The sequence below is a fragment of the Neopelma chrysocephalum genome, unplaced genomic scaffold (assembly GCF_003984885.1).
Source record: "Neopelma chrysocephalum unplaced genomic scaffold, ASM398488v2 Primary Assembly neopelma1_63, whole genome shotgun sequence".
NCBI lineage: Eukaryota > Metazoa > Chordata > Aves > Passeriformes > Pipridae > Neopelma > Neopelma chrysocephalum.
The window spans coordinates 6,380,104-6,398,254 of record NW_020897720.1 but is presented as its reverse complement, the minus strand read 5'-3'; the positions used below and the strand labels follow the sequence as shown (position 1 = coordinate 6,398,254).

The following is an 18,151-nucleotide window of genomic DNA, read 5'->3' as shown; positions in this document are numbered from 1 at the left end:
AATCTCAAATACTCAAAGGTGGACTCTTGCCAGCAAGTATTTTCTTTCCTTTTAGGCAGTGAAGCAGGTGTCAAAATGAAGGATGGAAGAGACATGTATTTTTAATAAAGTGAACCAATTATACTCTGCTTCATCAAAACAGGAGAAAAGTGTCATGAAGAAAAATGTTCAAGTAAGGGGACTGGTATTCAAAAGGATCCAGCCCTTCTCTGGACTATGAACAAGAGCCATTGTACTCCTGAGTGGGAGCAGCATATTCTGGAGATCAGAAAGAATCAGGATTAACACACACGGCTGCTCCTCAAACTAAGTAAATTGTTCAGATACTTGAATGTCATAAGTAAACTAAAACTCAGAGATTCTTGTTCTTGCAGCTCCCCAGCACATCCCAACACCTCCCACCATCACCCATTCTTTCCTTTTTGAGACCCCTAGTCCTGAACATCCCTCCTTTTCCCAATTTGAGCCCTGCAAGCTCAGGGTTCCTCTACCTCCTTCACATTCACAGAATCACAGAATCATTGAGGCTGGAAAAGATCTCCAAGATCATCGAGTCCAACCTGTGACCAATTCCCACCTTATCAACCAGACCAGAGCACTGAGTGCCACGTGCAGTCACTCCTTGAACACCTCCAGGGATGGGGACTACACCCTGGGCAGCCCATTCCAATGCCCAACAACCCACTGCCCACAGCTGCTGGTTCCCAGTGTTGCCAGGCTACTGCCCTTACTGGCCAGCTCCTCAGCCCTCCCCACAAACAACGGTCCTGATCTCCAGCAGACACTGAACAAAATTCAAAGTTGGACTGTGATTTCCAAGAAATTCCCTACACACAACTTGGAGCATAATCCGGGCAGAGCTATGGAAAAAAAAGAATTGTACTGTAGTCTTTCCCGTAGCTTCCAGGAATCACAGAACAGTAAGATTCTGTTGCTGCCTTGTACTGCTGAACACCTTGAAACAAGATCTGGTGAGATAAAATTAGCATCAGAGACATGTAAATTTTATTTGTGGAAGCTACTTTCTGGTTTATGTCCCAGCTGCACTTGCTCAGCACAAAAGTCAGACATTGGTACAAAAGAGCAGGAACAAATGAAACATCTGGGGAAGGGGAAAAAAAAGGCAAGGGAGGGATGTGTGAAGGAAACAGCTCCATATTCTTAAAGCTTCCCTCAAAAGCACACAGACCAATCCATATTCTACTGCATGACAGAGATTTCTGCAGATCCATAAGGGAAACTCCTAGACATCATCTAGGCTCACAATCTCAGCCTGGACCAGTCCAGTTCAAACACTGCTCTGCAGAGCGAGCAAGCACAGGAAGGTTCCCTTGAAACAATTCAGTAACTGAGGCTCAGACAGGAACTGGTACCTGTCTAAAGCTGACACGGGTTAAGAGCAGCAGAACCCTGACTTGAGAGAGCAGACATTGGTATTCACTCACAACCAAGTCTTCCTTTTCCTCCAAAGGAATTTCTATGGGACAAAATCCATTAATATACAAGATTTACAGACAAAAAAGCATATCCTTTCCCAAAGCATCAATTGGGGATTCAAATATATTATATTTTTTCAGAATATGAATAAACCTGCAGCGACCAGCTCATGTTCTCCTATTTGAATTCCAATCTAAGGAGACAAGAATTCCTGTACATGCTTTTACAACTCAGTCCCACTTTTTATTTGCATGTAAGTGTATTACCTACAAGCAAGTACAGTTCTCCTGCATCCTCTGGCTTCCAAGTGAAGTTCCTGGTTTTGATACAGTTTCCAGGAAACATCTGATGGATGTTATCCCAGTAGAAAAACATAACTGATGCAGGCCCAAGAGCTGCAAGTTATTGTTGGGGATCAGGTTTACCAGCGGTTTCTAGTCCAGATACAACCTGTTATAATTCAGCAACCAGAATCAGATTTCAATGCAACGGGGTCACAGTTGACTTAGAGTGACATGGAATCTGACCAAGGCTCTGAAACTTCATGTTTATCAGAAAACAAAGTCATATTTACATTACTGGCTGAAGTGGTGGGCTTGCTTTATTCACAGCACCCAGTGGTCTACAGAGATGGACAGCAATTTGGAAGCCAAATGATCTGCCTTGGGATATGATTGTTAAATAAACACTAAGAAGCCATGACCTCCTGAAATCCTGTCAGCAGTTATACTTGCCTGCCTGCATTAACAGGGCATTTTGAAGGCTCTTCTATTAAATGCCAATCTTTCTGGCTTCTCTAAATTAAACTAAATAGATCTGATTTGGAAACATCCTTAAAAAACACCAACAGAAAAGCAAATACCCAAACACACACAGTTCAAACACAGCAAGTCACACTGTCACACGGACTACAGTCTTGTGTGTGTGTCTGCCATGATTACCACTAAAATACTCAAACATTTCAGTATGAGCAAGATTTTGTAGGTCATGGCAAGACTGTGGTTAATGTTTTGGCAGAACAAGTTTTCCATTTTGAGAGCAGTTGGCTCTGTACAGGAATACCTAGACAACAGTTCAGGGTTTGTGCTTGGATAGAAGACAAAAAAAACAAGACCATTCCACCATTTCTTCGTTCATTGCAAGACTATTCTTTTCTCACCACCTCCACCATTTGAATTACATGCCCAAAAAATACACAAGCAGTCTTCAAAATACAAGCTCAACAACATCCACAGCTTCCCCATCCACGCTGGTGGTATTGCTTCAGCTCTGTTTACAGTGTGATTCAGACATTTTCACAGCAATGAACTATGATGGCATGAAGAAAGCATCTGTGTCACCAAGGACTGAACAAAGGAGGACAGTTAAAGTTCAGAAGGAACAATACAGAACTTTCCTACAAAGACAGATTTTAATATTTCTATACTTAGGAAATCTCTACTCCAACTGTATTTCAAGAGAAATGATGTATTACGGAGACTTAGGAAGAAATATCTACATACATGCATGCTATGTATAATCAGTTATTTGTGGCACAAACATCAACAGACTGTCTGTACAGCTCTGCTTGCCCATCTGACTGCTGTGACTGCAGAATAATTTCTCAGGTGCCCTCAAAGGGCTATTGTTGAAACAAAGTTAGTCATGGTACTGCCTGGCACCAAAACCACTTTGGTAATTACGTAAGGTGGCAGCAACACCACTTGGAAGGGTTGTTTACCAGCGACATTGCACAATGTGAACTGGAACTGGCTCGCCAGACTGCAGTTCAGGATGAAATTCACTTGCAGTTACAGGCACTTTGGAGAACTCATATCACTTCGGTAGCCAGAGAGAAAATCTGGGTCCTGCAGAGCGTAGAGAGGCAACTACCCAACACACAGCTGTGCCAGGACACTAGTTATTGGAGTAGACACTAATTTAGGGAGTGCTGGCTACCAGCTCCATCACATACAGGATTTAAGATTGTGAACCAAATCACTGTGCAAGTGGCAACGTCTGTGGCAGTGACAGTGACTGTGCACAGCTCAGCACAGGGCACACACAACCCTTTTTGCTGTGCCACGGTTTGCACAAACCAGCAGCACAACCCATGCAATCAGGAGATGCCACAACAGCCAGTCTGAGCTGTTAGTTCTCCTCTCACCCTCCCCACTGTGTTTCAGCCAAGAACACGCCTCCCAGCTGCTATCACCACCATGCACCTGCTAACAAATGAGCTCACGGTGCCAGTCCTCCAAAGTAAGTTCAGCGAGTAATTCTGCCAAAGGAAGGAGTGTGTGTTGATGCAGCTGGTTAAAGGAGGTGCTGGGAAGGTGCCAGCAGGTGCACGGAGCACAAAGCACCCGGATCTGATGGTAAACGCGGTGCTGGCTCACACTGCAACTGAAAATTCCTGAGCAAACATGAACATTTCCACTAACATTTGATATTTATTAGGCGATGCCAAAGATTCGAGTAGTCACCATTTCTGCATAACGACTGGCAAATGTTCAAACACAGGGCAAACAAATCCCAGACAAGTTGAAGGGAGATTTGAGGGGCTACAGAAAGATTTTGTCACTTCTCCCAGGCAACCAGCAATAGGACAAGAGGGCACGGTCTTAAGCTGTACCAGGGGAGGTTTAGGTTTGATATTAGGAAGAAATTTTTTGCAGAGAGAGTAATCAGGCATTGGAATGGGCTGCCCAGGGAGGTGGTGGAGTCACTGTCCGTGGAGGTTTTTAAGATGAGACTGGATGTGGCACTTAGTGCCATGGTCTGGGAACCACGGCGGTGTTGGATCAAGGGTTGGACTTGATGATCTTGGAGGTCTTTTCCAACCCAGTTGATTCTATGATTTTCAATTGTGACCCCTCACAAACCTGCTGAAAGGAAAATGGTAGGATCATGAAAGTCAACTTGGTTCCTTCTTTTCTGAAGGCTAAAACCTAAAATAAGTTATTTTCCTTAAGCTCACAAGTGAATGAGAAGTTGTCCACGGGGTTGCTTAGTTTAGAAATGATTTTTCTCCTCAGACTCAAAATCACCTATAATCAATCTACTGGTTTGTCATCAATAATTTGATCAGGAATTGATTCCACAATTGTTCCAGGTCAGATGTCTGAGCATCACTTTGCCTATTTACCATCACAACTCTTAGGTCTAATTTAAAACCAAACATACTCTCTCTCCCAAAATAAGGTTGGATACGTGTCAGCTTCTGTTAAAACTGAACAATTTGATTTTAAAAAGGCCTTCGGGAACTGAAGCAAAGACCTGCCTGTGTCCCAAAACAATAAAAATGTACTTCATATCTGAATCAGAATAACTACATTAAAATACCATTTATCACAGATGTGCCAAAGAACAGCTGACAGTGGGGGCCCGTTGTACTGTGACAATGGAATAAGAGTCTTTGCCTTCCACACTACATCAGCATTTAAATCTAAATCCTTTCTAAGCCTGGTTCCTTTCCCATGACCTCCAAAATCTGGATATAACATGCTGTTACTTCATATATGTTATGACACTGAAAAAACCAAACCAAACCCCAAAACCAATCAACAACAACAAATCCCTAATGAAAACATCACAATGATTAATTGTGGGAAAGGAATTGTGAATTTCTCAGTCAAATATAAAAATAAGGACTCATGGATATTTGCCACTCTCTGCCAAACACTTGGCCAGGGCACAACTGAGAATTACCCAGAATTAGAACAAAAACTTGATTTCAGAGTGGTCTCTTTTAGTTTTTCTCAGTCTAACCAATTAAAGTTACCAAAATAGTTTAGAAGTTTCAGTATCTTAAAAACCCATCAGTAACTCCTTCATGCAAATAGGCAGGTGCAAAGAAAAGCCACCAAAGGCAGAGAACTTGCAGTAATGTTTCTCTTTATCATGTCCACATCTATTGCAAAGGAGCAACTTATTTTTACATCTGCAGTTTTCATTTTTATGTATGTAATTCTCAACACCAGAGCAGTTCTCAAGTCCCAGCACCAGCTCAAGCTCCTGCTAACTGGATCACACAACGTACGAGAAACCTTCTGGCCCATAATCACCACTCAAGATGACCCAGGCTTACAGTTTAATCTAATTATGATTTTAACCATCCTCAGATGCTGCAAGTGTGCAGGTGACACTGGGCTTTAAAGGCTTGAGGGGGAAATACCCTTTCAGGTCCAGTGAGATAACTCAAATCCCCAATAAAATAGGTACAAAGCTGCTTTGCTGACACAAGTTCTAAGGAACCAAGGGATGGGAAACAAGGAAAAATCTGCCTGCCTCTTGCAGCCAAATGGGTTTTAAAAAATAGGAAAGAACCAGGCCTTCTGGAAATACAAACTGATTTAGGAATTCTGTAGGAGGGCTGGTGTCTTGTGACATGCACTGAACAGACTTGCAGTGAAGGCTCCAATCTGGAAGCTGAAAACTTGGTTTCATACCAACATCACAGCAGGACTGGAGAGATTAGCGTGAATGAAATGCTTTGAAAAATGAAAAGCATTAGGTAAGTACTAAGTATTATTAAAACCCTAAAGATACTTGGGACAGAATTATTATTATTATTATTCACATGAATTTACTGTGGAAATATTGTTTTATTAATGAATTAAATGCCTTTGGTATCACCAAAGGGAACTATCGATAAGCCAAGGATACAGAAGTCCTACAGAAAAAAAAAGTACAAAAAATTACAAGTAACAAAACAAGATACTTCTAATATGGAACCATGATGTGAACCAATAAATATGGTTCAGATTAACTGATGGAGACAACTTCCAAGAAAGATGTTTAGGCACTTTGGATTCTTCAGTCATGCCAGATATGAACCTGTAATTCTAGGTGAGAGGAAAGAGATTTAGTCCCACAGATGGAAAGGCTTTCTTTGACTTTTACTTGGTGTAGAATAGGGATATTTTTGATCATGGGCTGTTTTAATTACTTGTCATTGGTGTCTCTATCGTCTCTAGATGAGACTCTGGAAACCTATTCATGCTAGAGCTACCTTGTGTGGAAACAGAGCTTGAGGTCTGAACTTCTCTCTGGTCTATGCCTCTCTCTACTGATGTCAGCTGTCAACATCCTGCCACTCTAAAACACCAAAAATAAAAGCTCTCAGTAAAGGGAGGATAAAACAACAACAAGACCTTGCCTTCCCAAATGTCCTGACAAGAGCAGTTAAGGACAGTGATTCTTTCAGCTGCATTAGCAACACAGACCTGCAAAATCTGTGGCCTCCAGAACACCAAAACTCCATTCCACTTGGAACGTCTGAATTTTGGGACTCTAGTGGATATAAAGGGGCACTTTTAAAAGTTGCTTAACAACTCAAACCTCTAATCATACACAGGCATAACACCCACTCCAAAGTGTGTGCTAAAGACAGGGTGCCAAACTGCACCTGCCACAGAGAACATCCAGCTGAAATCTCTGAGAGAAAAACCTTGTATTTCACACGATGAAAAAGTCACCTCTTCATTCAGAAACTCACTCAAGGTGTTAACCTCATTTCTCTAAGAGCACTGTATTGTATGTTCTAGAGTTGTCAGGAAGTACCTGTACATTTTTTTTAACATATGCATCATACTTCACCTACAACAGTAAAATTTTCCAGCCTCAGCAGATTTTGTTCCACTGACTGCACAATGAACAAAACCCACAACAGCTAAAAAGGGCTCTAACCTTTGCAACATTTTGGCCCTGAACTCTGTTCATGCTTCTAAAACAGGAAAGTGGTTTGTTGCACGTGACATTAGTTTCTCTGTAATTTAAATATAAAATTCCTGTTATCAACAGCAACCTTTTAAAAATTCATCTTTGCAGAAGAGTTGAACTTCAGCAAGCTTACGTTACTTCAGAAAGAGCTTTGAAGTGTCTATTTCTAATCCTCCAGTCTGAATGACAAAGAAGTTATTTGCAATTGTGAATCTTTAAAATGCAGATCTGAACTGATGCCGCTCTCTTTGTAACTCATTAACACAAACCCTGCCATTCAGTCTTTACTTAATGTCTTTGTTCCATTCCAAAGTGAAGCACTAGTGCTGTCTCTTAAGGTGATTATTCTCTTGGTGAGCCAGTGTTTCCACATGTGTATTCTGAGACCCAACAAAAATTACCTTTTCAAAGACATCAGAAATAACATTTGCTTTATCTGCTATTACAAAGTGACAGCCACAACCCAGGGTCCCTTATTGTTCATGTATTTTACAAGTCTGAAAATAGATGGTAATAAGATTCGCAGCTGGCAGAATGTCTCCAAAGCTGAGAAGACTTTTTCTATCAAATTTTATACAAAAGCAGAAACGAGGCTCTGGGCCCCAGATCCCACAAGATCCAGCAGATACTGTTTCCAGCTTCAACAAGTTTTCATTCAGAAGCAACTGCCTCCATGTTCAACAGTGCCCCATGGATCACACAAGATCCTGTCAGCCTGTATAAATGAGAGGCCTGGTTTAGAATTACAGCAAAAATATAACACACAACTTTTGTTTGGGAGAACTAAAAACCTGCATTATCACCATTTCCCCCTGTCATCTCAAAGGGGTCACATGTACAGGTCATGATGATCTTACATGGAAAGGACTGTATGTTCCCAAAAATGCATGTATTTTTTATTGTAATATTAAGTAAAATCTACATCAGAAAACTCATCTGTGCATCTCTGAACTTGGAAAGTTACAAATCGTTGGCTCAAGAATGGCTCAAAAACAAAATGAACCCATAGTTGCTATTTCAGCTCCATTTAAGTCAGAGGGGTCTTTTTCACTTGTGCTTTGGTACCTCACACTGCCTGCTATGGCCCAGGGGATGCAGGAGCCCCACAGAAAGGCCAAATCCTACAACTCATACCTGCTCAGGATGGCAAAGCCAAAGGTGGAGGCACCAATGTTGGTTCCCAGCAATCAGACACATAGCACTGCTTTCTGCACACTGTAAGGAATGACCCCCTGAGGATGCTGTGGGAGCTCCACCATAAGGAGTGATGCCCTAAAGCTTTGCGGGAGCCCTGCCGTGACCCCGTGAAGCTGCAGTGGGACCCCAAGGATCTGCGGGAGAAGCAGGGTCCCCGCACCTTCACCCCGATACCCTCTGCGGGGTCCCGTGGGACACACACATCCATGACCCCCGAGGTCCTGCTGCTCCCCGCGAGGTCCTGCCCGGGGAAGCCCCAAACAGCACACACCTCCTCTGGCTTTGCACAACCAACTTGCAGAACAACAGCCGCTCGTCGGACAGAGCCTCCCCGTTCCCACGGCCCTTCCCTGCCCACACCTACTTCACCCATCCACCCATCCATCCGTCCGTCCGCGCATCCCTGCATCCCTCCCTGCCCACCGGGCGGGGAGCGCCGAGGGGCGGGCGCGGCCGGTCCCCGCGGGGCGGGCGGGCGCTGTCGCGACTCACCTCCTGAAGTCAAAGGGCATGTTGGTGGCGGGCGGGCTGCGGGCGCCGCCGCCCCCGGCCCCGGCTCTCGCCTCGCTGCCGCCGCCGCCGCAGGGCCAGGAAGTGACGGCCCCGGCCCCGGCGCCGCGCAGCACCAGCCCATTGGGCGGCCGGGCCGGCCGGGGCTTCCGCCGCCGGGTTACGGGAGCGCCGGGCGCCGGGTGCTGGGAGCGGGATGCGGGATACGGGATGCGGAGTGCGGGATGCTGGGTGCGGGGAGCGGGATGCGGCTGGTCCCAGCCCGCGGCAGCGGCAGCACCCCGGCTCCCCCGCAGCTTGCCGAGTCCCCTGGATGCCCGCGGTGCCCCGCGGCTCGGAGTGCCCTGCCGGCACCGCGGGGTGCCCCGCTCAGCCCCGCGGGCACTGCCAGCGCGGAATCACAAAATCGTTTAGGTTGGAAAAGACCTCCGAGATCATCGAGTCCGACCTGTGACCGACCACCACCTTGTCAACCAGACCCGAGCTTTTGAGTGCCACGTCCAGTCTTTCCTTAAGCAACACCTCCAGGGATGGAGACTCCGCCACCTCCCTGGGCAGCCCCTTTCAATGTCTGATCACCCTTTCTGTGAAGAAGTTCCTCCTGGTGTCGAACCTAAACCTCCCCTGGCACAGCTTGAGGCCATTTCCTGTCCCCACTTGTTGCCTGGGAGAAGACAGTGACCCCCACCTGGCTACAACCTCCTATCAGGGAGCTGTAGAGAGTGAGAAGGTCCCCCCTGAGCCTCCTTTTCTCCAGATGCTCCTCACATGACTGACTCTTCAGACCTTTCTCCAGCTCCATTGCCCTTTTCTGAAGATGCTCCAGCTCCTCAATGTCTCCCTTGCAATGAGGGGCCCAGAACTGGACATATCACTAGAGCTGTGACCTCACCAGTGCCCAGCACGGTGGGAAGTGCTGAGTACAGGGAGCACTCCGGGGCGTCCTACTGTTCAGCCCCACTGTCCCCTCACTACACCCCAAGGGCCCTGTCGGTGCCCACAGACCCTCTCAGCACCTGCCACAGGGCTGGGGCTGCCCAGCGCTGACCATGCCCAGCGGAGCGGGCTCAGCCCAGTGTGCTCAGCTGTCTGCAGCGCTGCCCACGTTCCTTCGGCTCCTGGCAGCCCTCCTGCACTGCCTGTGGACACGGCTGCCAGCCCAGCGGGACTGCCCAGGCCCCCAGGCCGGAGCGTGGCTGCTCACATGGGCGCGGTGCTTCAGGCTTTGTCGGGCGTCCTTTGAATCCTCAGCATCGCAATAATAATGACCTGTGCGTGTGAATGCGCCGTGATCTGTGTCTGGAGACAGACCCAAGCCACGGTGACAGACCGGGGAAAGTCTCACGCTTCCCAGTGCCCATGAAGGAAGGGGGAGCACCCACTCCTGCACCTCCACGTATCCTTCCCAGCAGAGGATGGGAGACTATTTACAAGAGCAGGTAGTGACAGGACAAGGGGGAATGGAGTGCCTTCAAAACTGACAGAACATAGGTTAAGATTTAGAAATTCTTCCCTGTGAGGATGGTGAGGCACTGGCACAGGTTGCCCAGAGAAGCAGTGGCTGTCCCATCCCTGGAAGTGTTCAAGGCCAGGTTGGACGGGGCTTGGAGCAACCTGGTCTAGTGGAAGGTGTCCCTACCTGTGGCAGGGGATTGGAATGAGATGATCTTTAAGGTCCCTTCCACTGCAGGCCATTCTGTGATTCTATAATGAGCTCCTTTGTTGCCAGCATGGCTCTTTCACTTGCTCTTGACAATCTTTTTTACACTTTTACTGGGGGCAAGGGAATTAAAATAAGGAAAAGCTCTCCATTAATTAGGTGAGAAATTTCCCCAGTCTTGCCTTTTTGCCTAAATGCTTTTTTCTTGCATTCCTGCCAGGTTCAGTGCAATGCACATGGCTAATCCTGCATTGCTCCATGCACCACCCCAGGTGTTTCCCGTAATAATGTCACCAGCTTGTAGCATCCATCAGGGACTTTTTGCTGCAGGTAGTGTGATTGCTCCTGTATTCAGAATTGCTGTTGCTCACATACAGTGCATGTTAAATTGCAGTGCAGGAACAAAATACAGCTACTCTTGCTTTTTAAGTCTAAAAGCAGGGCAAGAGAAAGAGGGAAACGACAGCAATCTAAATATGCTGTGTGCAACATACTGCATTTCTAATTGATTCTGCAGCTTTCTTCCTCTTCCTCCTGCTGTCATCATCTCTACTTAGATATGCACATCTTTCCATTTTTAACTTTCACCCACAAACTAGGCACATACCTGGATAAAAAAAGAAATTCAGATTGAATTTACCAAAGACTCAGAGTTGTTAATCAATGCCATAGTCTTTCAAAGGAAGATATAATAATTCACGTTAGGAGTGTTAAAAACTAAACTGGAGCAATCACGAATATGAGATAACATGGCATAATCCCTCAGAAGCCCCCAGGGAATAGATAAAAATAGCTAATTCATTTTTTTTTATCTCAGACACCTAAATTGTCCAACCGCAGTGTGCAAGCATGTTCAGCAGATTGCTACCAGATCAGCCACAAATCCTGCTGCACTTTGCATTGTGCTCCAAAACTGAATAACCCACTCAAATTAATGAGACAATTCTCATCTCTCATGAGGTCAACCAATTGCCTTGTTATAGCCAGGGGGTACTATCTGTGGTGGAAAAACCCAAAACAAACAGTGCCTATCGAGTTAGAGTTACACAACCAAGTGCTCATTGAGCTTCTGGCAAGGCCCCGACATCATTAGCTGTTATTAACTGTCTTGTGCAAAGACATCAACACTCGGGAGAGTGCTGAAGGATTTACAGAAGCTCTTCACTTGTGCAGCAGACAAATCTGGAGGTGGCCTTGAAGAGTTCTTCCTCCTGCAGGCTCAAGTGTCAACAACACAACACAGCGAGAGCTCACGTTGTGGAGGTTTTATTTTCCACTAAAAGGTCAAACTCTGAAGAAAGCAATGGGCTCACAGCTGCTTTCCAGTTGGGTCCAGCTCACTTACATCCTTGTCGAGGGAAGAAGAAATTAATGCCCTGAGATAAGACCCTCGTCACAGTATTGTTTAATTACATAAGGCTTCTATCGAGCCTGAGATAAGAACAGGAATTTGTCAGCAGTCCAGCTGGGTGCGGCAGCTTAGCTCATGTTGTGTGTTAGAAAGGGAACCAAAAGCAAGGGGTTTATTCGAAGTGGTTGTCAAATCATTAGAACTGGAATGAGTAAACTGATACTGACAACTGATTTAAAAGTTAATTTTCTATTTCATGTGAGCAAAACCCAACACTTTCCTGACAACTGTAGACCTAAAACTATCGTTTCTCTTCAAATTGCATTAGGAACATTAATTGAGCCAAACTGCTACTCTGAAATCAAGTCAGTCAGTATTTTCAGAACTCTTTAACAGTGAAGAAACCAAAGCAGGGGGATGAATTGACTCACCTAAGACTACAGAGTAGGATCAGCTTCAGCTCTATAATTAGCAAACAAATCCCTTTATTAGTAATTCTGTGTTCATAATTCATGCAAAAAAAAGGAATATTTTCCTCATTCCAGTTCACTTTCTTATAGATAAATCAGATCATGGATGACTCTATCTGGATTCCTAACTAATGCCTCACAACAACAAAACTGGTACCTCCTTCCTATTAAAAAAAAGTGACCAAAAAGTGCTTTGTTTGAATCATCTTCCTGGATATTTATTTCATAAATTTGTTTATGGAGGTAAAATGATTCATCTTCAGGTTTCTGAGATATTCTTAATTTCTAGATTATACATTATTCTTTAGTTTTTAACTCCACATTAATAGAGTTTATATTAATGCTAATTTGTAGAGTTTATTTTAATAATTAGTAATTCAGCCTGGAAAAGAGGATACTGAGGGGAGACCTCATAGCTGTCTACAACTTCCTCACAAAGGGTAGTGGAGGGGCAGCACCAATCTCTGCTCTCTGTGACCAGTGACAGGACCCAAGGGAACAGCTGGAGCTGTGCCAGGGGAGGGTTAGGTTGGATATTAGGAAAGGGTTCTTCCCCCAGAGGATGATCGGGCACTGAACAGGCTCCCCAGGGCAGTGGTCACTGCCCCAAGGCTGACAGAGCTCAAGGAGCGTTTGGACAATGCTCTCAGGCACAAGGTGGGATTGTTGGGGTGTCCTGTGCAGGGCCGGCAGTTTCATGGATGCTCCTTGTGTGTCCCTTCTAACTCAGGATATTCCATGATTCTATCAATCTATGAACTTTGCTTATCTCTATTTTGTGATCTCAAGGTTTCCTCTTTCCCAGGAAAGTGTAACCTTGATCCTTACCTGTTCAGCATCATATAACATTGTGTGACACTCATATATGATTTCATCTGTTGTTTTGTTTGTGATTCCTTACACACAGCTGAGTTTTATTTTAGCCTCTGGCTCATGCTACATCTCTTGCATTGGGAACTGTGCTGTGACTGGGTTATGAGCAGCATTGTTTGCTAAAGGTAAAGCTGGGTACATACAGTCATCGTTTAGGTCAATTAGGCTTCGTTCATCAACTGGGAATGTGCAGTGACTGTTACAGAAGGTACAGTGCTTATTCACTTGTACCCTTTCTGCTACCGAGGTGTGTTTGCTCCCAGCTGAACTGTGGCTTTTTTGGGGGGGCTGTTGTGTGGCAGGGCCCACCCCAGGACATTTCCCCCTGTGCTTTTATTCACAGGATATGCTTGTAGCACTCGTGTCAGGGTGGGCTGGGAATTGGAGTGAGCGCATTGCTCTGCAGGGCGTGTGTGCTTGATTATGTGTTGTGTTCTGCAGGGTGTGTCGCTGGCTGCAAGGGGCATTGAACACAACTGCCGTTCAGGAAAAGGAAAAAACACTGTAGAGAATGAAGAGAAAATGTTATAAGGCATTTTAAAAATATAAATAACAGCGTGTGAGGAAATCTTTCTGAAGGAACAGGATGCGCATGGAGGTGAAGAATTCAAATACAAGTGCTGTGCTAAGTATAATCAGTGATGAAAGTTCAGCCCTTCCTCTTAGGATTTTGGTAAGCTACACATTGGCAGTACTTTCCAAATTCCGGGGAACAAAAAAGCAAGCTTGAAGTGTTGTCTTAAAGAACTTAAGTCTTTAAGTGTAGTATGGGTTTATCATTATTACATATGTTATGCTGTCCATCTATTTTTGTGAGATTTGACATAAAAGGACTAGACTAAATTTTTATCTTCTCAATTTACTTTGTAAGTTCCTTCTTTATTAAGTAGCTGAGCTTTTTCCTTTAGAAGACATAACAACAACCTCTCTTCTTCCTGCTCAATAGGTGGAAGAAATAATCTAATTATTTGATAGATCACAGGGCTGGGTACAGCTGCCATGTGTATGTTTGAGTATGGAGAAGAGGGTCTGTGCAGCCACGTGGCCTCTTCCTTGTCCTATGACGGTGAGCAAGCACATTGTTGGGCAATGCTGAGGGGAATCTGCCATTCTTAAATCCCCTAGAAAATTTACCCTGGTTTTAATACAATTTCTCTTCGTTTTCAAGTTTGTTTCCTGGCACCTTTTGGGTGCAAGGAATTTACTATGGGAAAGTCACAGCAAGCAGAACAATTTGCATTTGCTTTCTTTTTCCACTATGGAAATGAACTCCACAAGGAAGTTTCAGCTCCTGTCACAGGCTTACCTCATGCTTTCAGAGCATCCTATATTGGTGAGTGTTTAGTGTAGTTCAGGAGAGTGCAAACACCTGACCAAAGGTCATGGCCAAATGCAAGTTAACAGTTAACTAGGGTAAAGTCCTGTAATAGAGGACTTTGAACACTAAGAGGGCCAGGTCTTAAAGAGATTTGGGATTAGCAGCAAGGGAGAGTTGAGGATTAGAATCTGATTCTCAAAGGCACGGTGCTCTCAAGTGAGTTAAATGCCTAAAATTCCCTGTACACTGGAGAGGAATAGCTCAGAATCTCAGGGTTTGAGTGCCCTTAGCCTGTACTCCGAGTGGTGAGATGCCTAAATCAGGCAGTAGAAAATGCTCAGGAGAAGGGAACCTATGGATATCTCACTGTGGAACTCATACAGGACCAAAAAAGTGTTTGCTTATGTGTTTAAGTAACACATTTGGCATCAACATCTATATTAGTCTTGTCAGTGAAAATATGCCTGGCAGATGAGCCACCCCTCTGCTTTAAATACTCACCAAGTGCTGGAGAGCACTGCCCTGGAAGCCAGTTCTGGACCTTTGAACAGGGAGTGCCCTGAGAAACCTGAGGGCATGCAGGGAAGGGATAAAAATGTACTCTGCCCAGCTTCTGAAAGCTGAGCCACGGTTTAACCAGGAACACAAGATTTCTGGTGTCAGAATAGGGTGACAGGTTAGGGATTTTAGCGGGGAAACAGCGACGATACTGACAGTACTCGGATACTGGTGTAGGGGCCCATGACTCACTAATGTTAAATACCTATAAGTCCTCCTGAGAGTTCCATTCCGCTGTGTACAGCATGCCTGGCAAATTGAGTCCTTAAGGCCTTCGTGGCAACCCCCCCCACCTGACTTCTAGATGGACTTAGGCAAGAAGTAGATGACAGAATTCAGCCCACCCAGAGCAGCTGGGCACAAAAAGGTGCCAGACCTTGTGGCACCTAAGGAAGCTTTCCCCAGAAGCTGTAGGCACTTACAGCATCTGACGTAGCTGAGGAGGGGAGGCAGAGCTTTCCTGGGTTGCTCTCATGAGCACAGGCGCCAGCAGTCTGCAGAAGTTGCACTTTGGTGCCTGAGTGCTATTTTGGATCTCTCCCAGAGACACTGCATCGGCACGGTCTCCATGGGCACTCAGTGCACAGGCTCAGCAGGGACTGGGGTTGCTGTGCCTCACTTGTTGCATCAAGACTGACCTCAGAATGGGTGGCTTCTTTAGGTATGAGCTGTGGAAGCCAACTCAGGCACCCAAATGCAAGTTAGGCTGTGCTCAGGTCTAGCTCGAGGGAATGCTCTCCCGTGCCCAGCAACACATGGAAACCAGCTTTTTACGAGGGAATCAGTATGTGAGGGTACAGCAGCACTGGGTCATCACGAAGACCCTCAGGCAGTAAACGAGTTAACCAAAACAAAACTTTGGCAAGGAAGAATTTTCCAAGAAGGCAGTGGAAGTTTTGTTGGAAGATTTGCCAAACCCCACTGCAGCACTCGGGGCAGCCAGTGCTGCTGCAGCTGAGCAGGTTCTCACCCATCACTGGGCCCACTGGAGCCCATCTGTGCGTCAGATGTCAAATAGCACTTCACTGACTGACTTCTGGCATGTCCTCTGTGCTGCCTTATCAGCATTCTCAGTGGTTTCCTCCAGATATTGTGTAGCGTTCAGGGAGCTGAGTAAGCCCAGGGGGATGTTACAGACAGGAGGTATATACCTATTTTTTCATCTTTTTTGTAGTAAGGATATGGATTTTTAATTGCTGCCTCGCCTGCAAGTGGGACTTGTGTTTTCCTCATTCTCACTTGGTGTCTTGGCAGTGCTGTGATGGTCAGTGGATTGGGGAGGTTTTGTCAGTGCTAAAGAATCTGCTGCAGAAATCAGGGCGTGACTAGAGAAAATCTTTCATAAAGAGGTTTTATTAACCCTCTAATGAATTAAACCAGAAATCATTGTCTCTGGCCTTGTGTTGGTTTCACCTGGAGCCCATGGACTCTGCAATTTTGAAGTGTCATTGTTAGGGTATGATTTAGGGAACTGGGAAGAAATGAAAGCAGACACATAGGCAGGCTTGTGCAGGAACTTAGAGGTGAGGATAAGTTTCAGCTTATGGCAGAAGCTAAGAGGAGATGGACCTGGGGAGCTGAGTCATCAAAAATTAAGCTCAAGTGAAAGGTCCCTTTCAAATGACAATGTGCAAAATCAGAAATCACTAAACCAAAGTGACTTGAACAAAGCAACAGATAAACACTTCCAGCAAACTCCTCCATCCTTTAGAGGAAGCCAAATCCAGCAGTCTCCAGATTTCACCCTCGACACAGAAGACCCCTTTCACCCTGTCTCCTGTGAGGCCACTTCATGGTTTCTTTCTCAAGTTTCTCGCAGAAGAAAAAACAAAATCCTGCCCTCCTCATGCCGTGATGATAAGCCTGGAGTTAGCCAGGATTTATTTTAATTGGACTTTTAAACTTTTTTCCTGGCACTTTAAAGTTTAGAAGCGGAAAGGATCAGTCTGACTCAGAGACTGGGCTACTTCCAAACATTAATCTTAGCTGCCATAAGTTAATGTAGTTTGGCCGTGGTGCATCCTCTGGTGTAAAGATGTCTGTACCCTTTCATCTCCGGGGTCAGAGGCTACTAAAGGGAACATGTCAGAGACTTGGGCAGACTGTGATTAGCCTGTTCTCAGTCTGAAATATATATACAGGTTTTGGTTATCACAGAATTGAGCCCAAGGTAGTAAACCTTGGCATATTGGGTTGGATACAATATTTAGCCCCTTCCCTTTTGGTTGGCTTCATAGTATGGATATAAAGATGACTGTCCTGTTCATCATGATTTTTCCAGCACTGAAATATGAGTCTCTCATCATTTGTGTTTCACTTTCTTCCACTCTCCATCCCAAATGTTTCCATTCTACGGTAAATATTTTCAAATTTATCCAGTCTTTGAGGGTGTTACACTCAAAGTATTTGGTGTTTCCCTGTCCCTTCCTCATCTTCTTACTCACGTGCTCTCTTCCCTGAAATCATCATGGGAACAACACTATGCGAAAAAAAAAAAAGAAAAAGAAAGAGAACTTTCCAATTCTACTTATTTCAATGGAATTTCCCTGATGTCCTTTTTCCATATCAGTGGATGTTTTTTGCCAGCGACAGTCGTGTGAACAGCATCAGGAAAATGAAAACTTCATTACAAGGGCATTCACAAAGGTTAACGTTGGCCTAATGAAACCAATTTTCCTAGATTTCCTCTCAGGCCTATGTGCAGGGAAAGGTTTCCTCCAGAGGCAATTCAGAGCAGTAACCTCATTCCATGGAGAACGTAGGCTATCCAGAGAGATTAACTCCTTAAGCCTGAAATTTAACAGCTTAAAAAGATTGAAATCCACTCATGTTGAGGGGAGTTACAGCAGACATGTATCTAATCCCACTGTTGTGGACTTGTGCCTTTTGTGCTGACATGGAGAGAGATGTTCTTGGTTGAGTGACCACTGGTTTGTTGTACAGGACCACATCCCTCAGTCCTCTTCCCAGCTCTGAGACAATTTTCTAAGTGGTTCTGAGACAAGAGGCCTCCAGCCTTAGTTTTCTGCATGGGAAAATATGTAAATCATTATAGTAATTAATGTAAGACCTTC

The 18,151-nt window shown here is 45.0% G+C and overlaps 1 protein-coding gene across 1 annotated transcript in view; it reads right to left on the bottom strand.

The window, feature by feature from the left end:
• ERGIC1 (endoplasmic reticulum-golgi intermediate compartment 1) overlaps window positions 1–8,924 on the bottom strand; it is a 60,813-nt gene extending 51,889 nt beyond the window's left edge. Inside the window, exon 1 of the mRNA XM_027682538.1 lies at window positions 8,830–8,924. Within this exon, the coding sequence (XP_027538339.1) occupies window positions 8,830–8,849 (20 nt within the window). The 5' untranslated portion in view covers window positions 8,850–8,924. The remainder of the gene's footprint in view (window positions 1–8,829) is intronic.
• Between the last annotated feature and the right edge of the window lie 9,227 nt (window positions 8,925–18,151).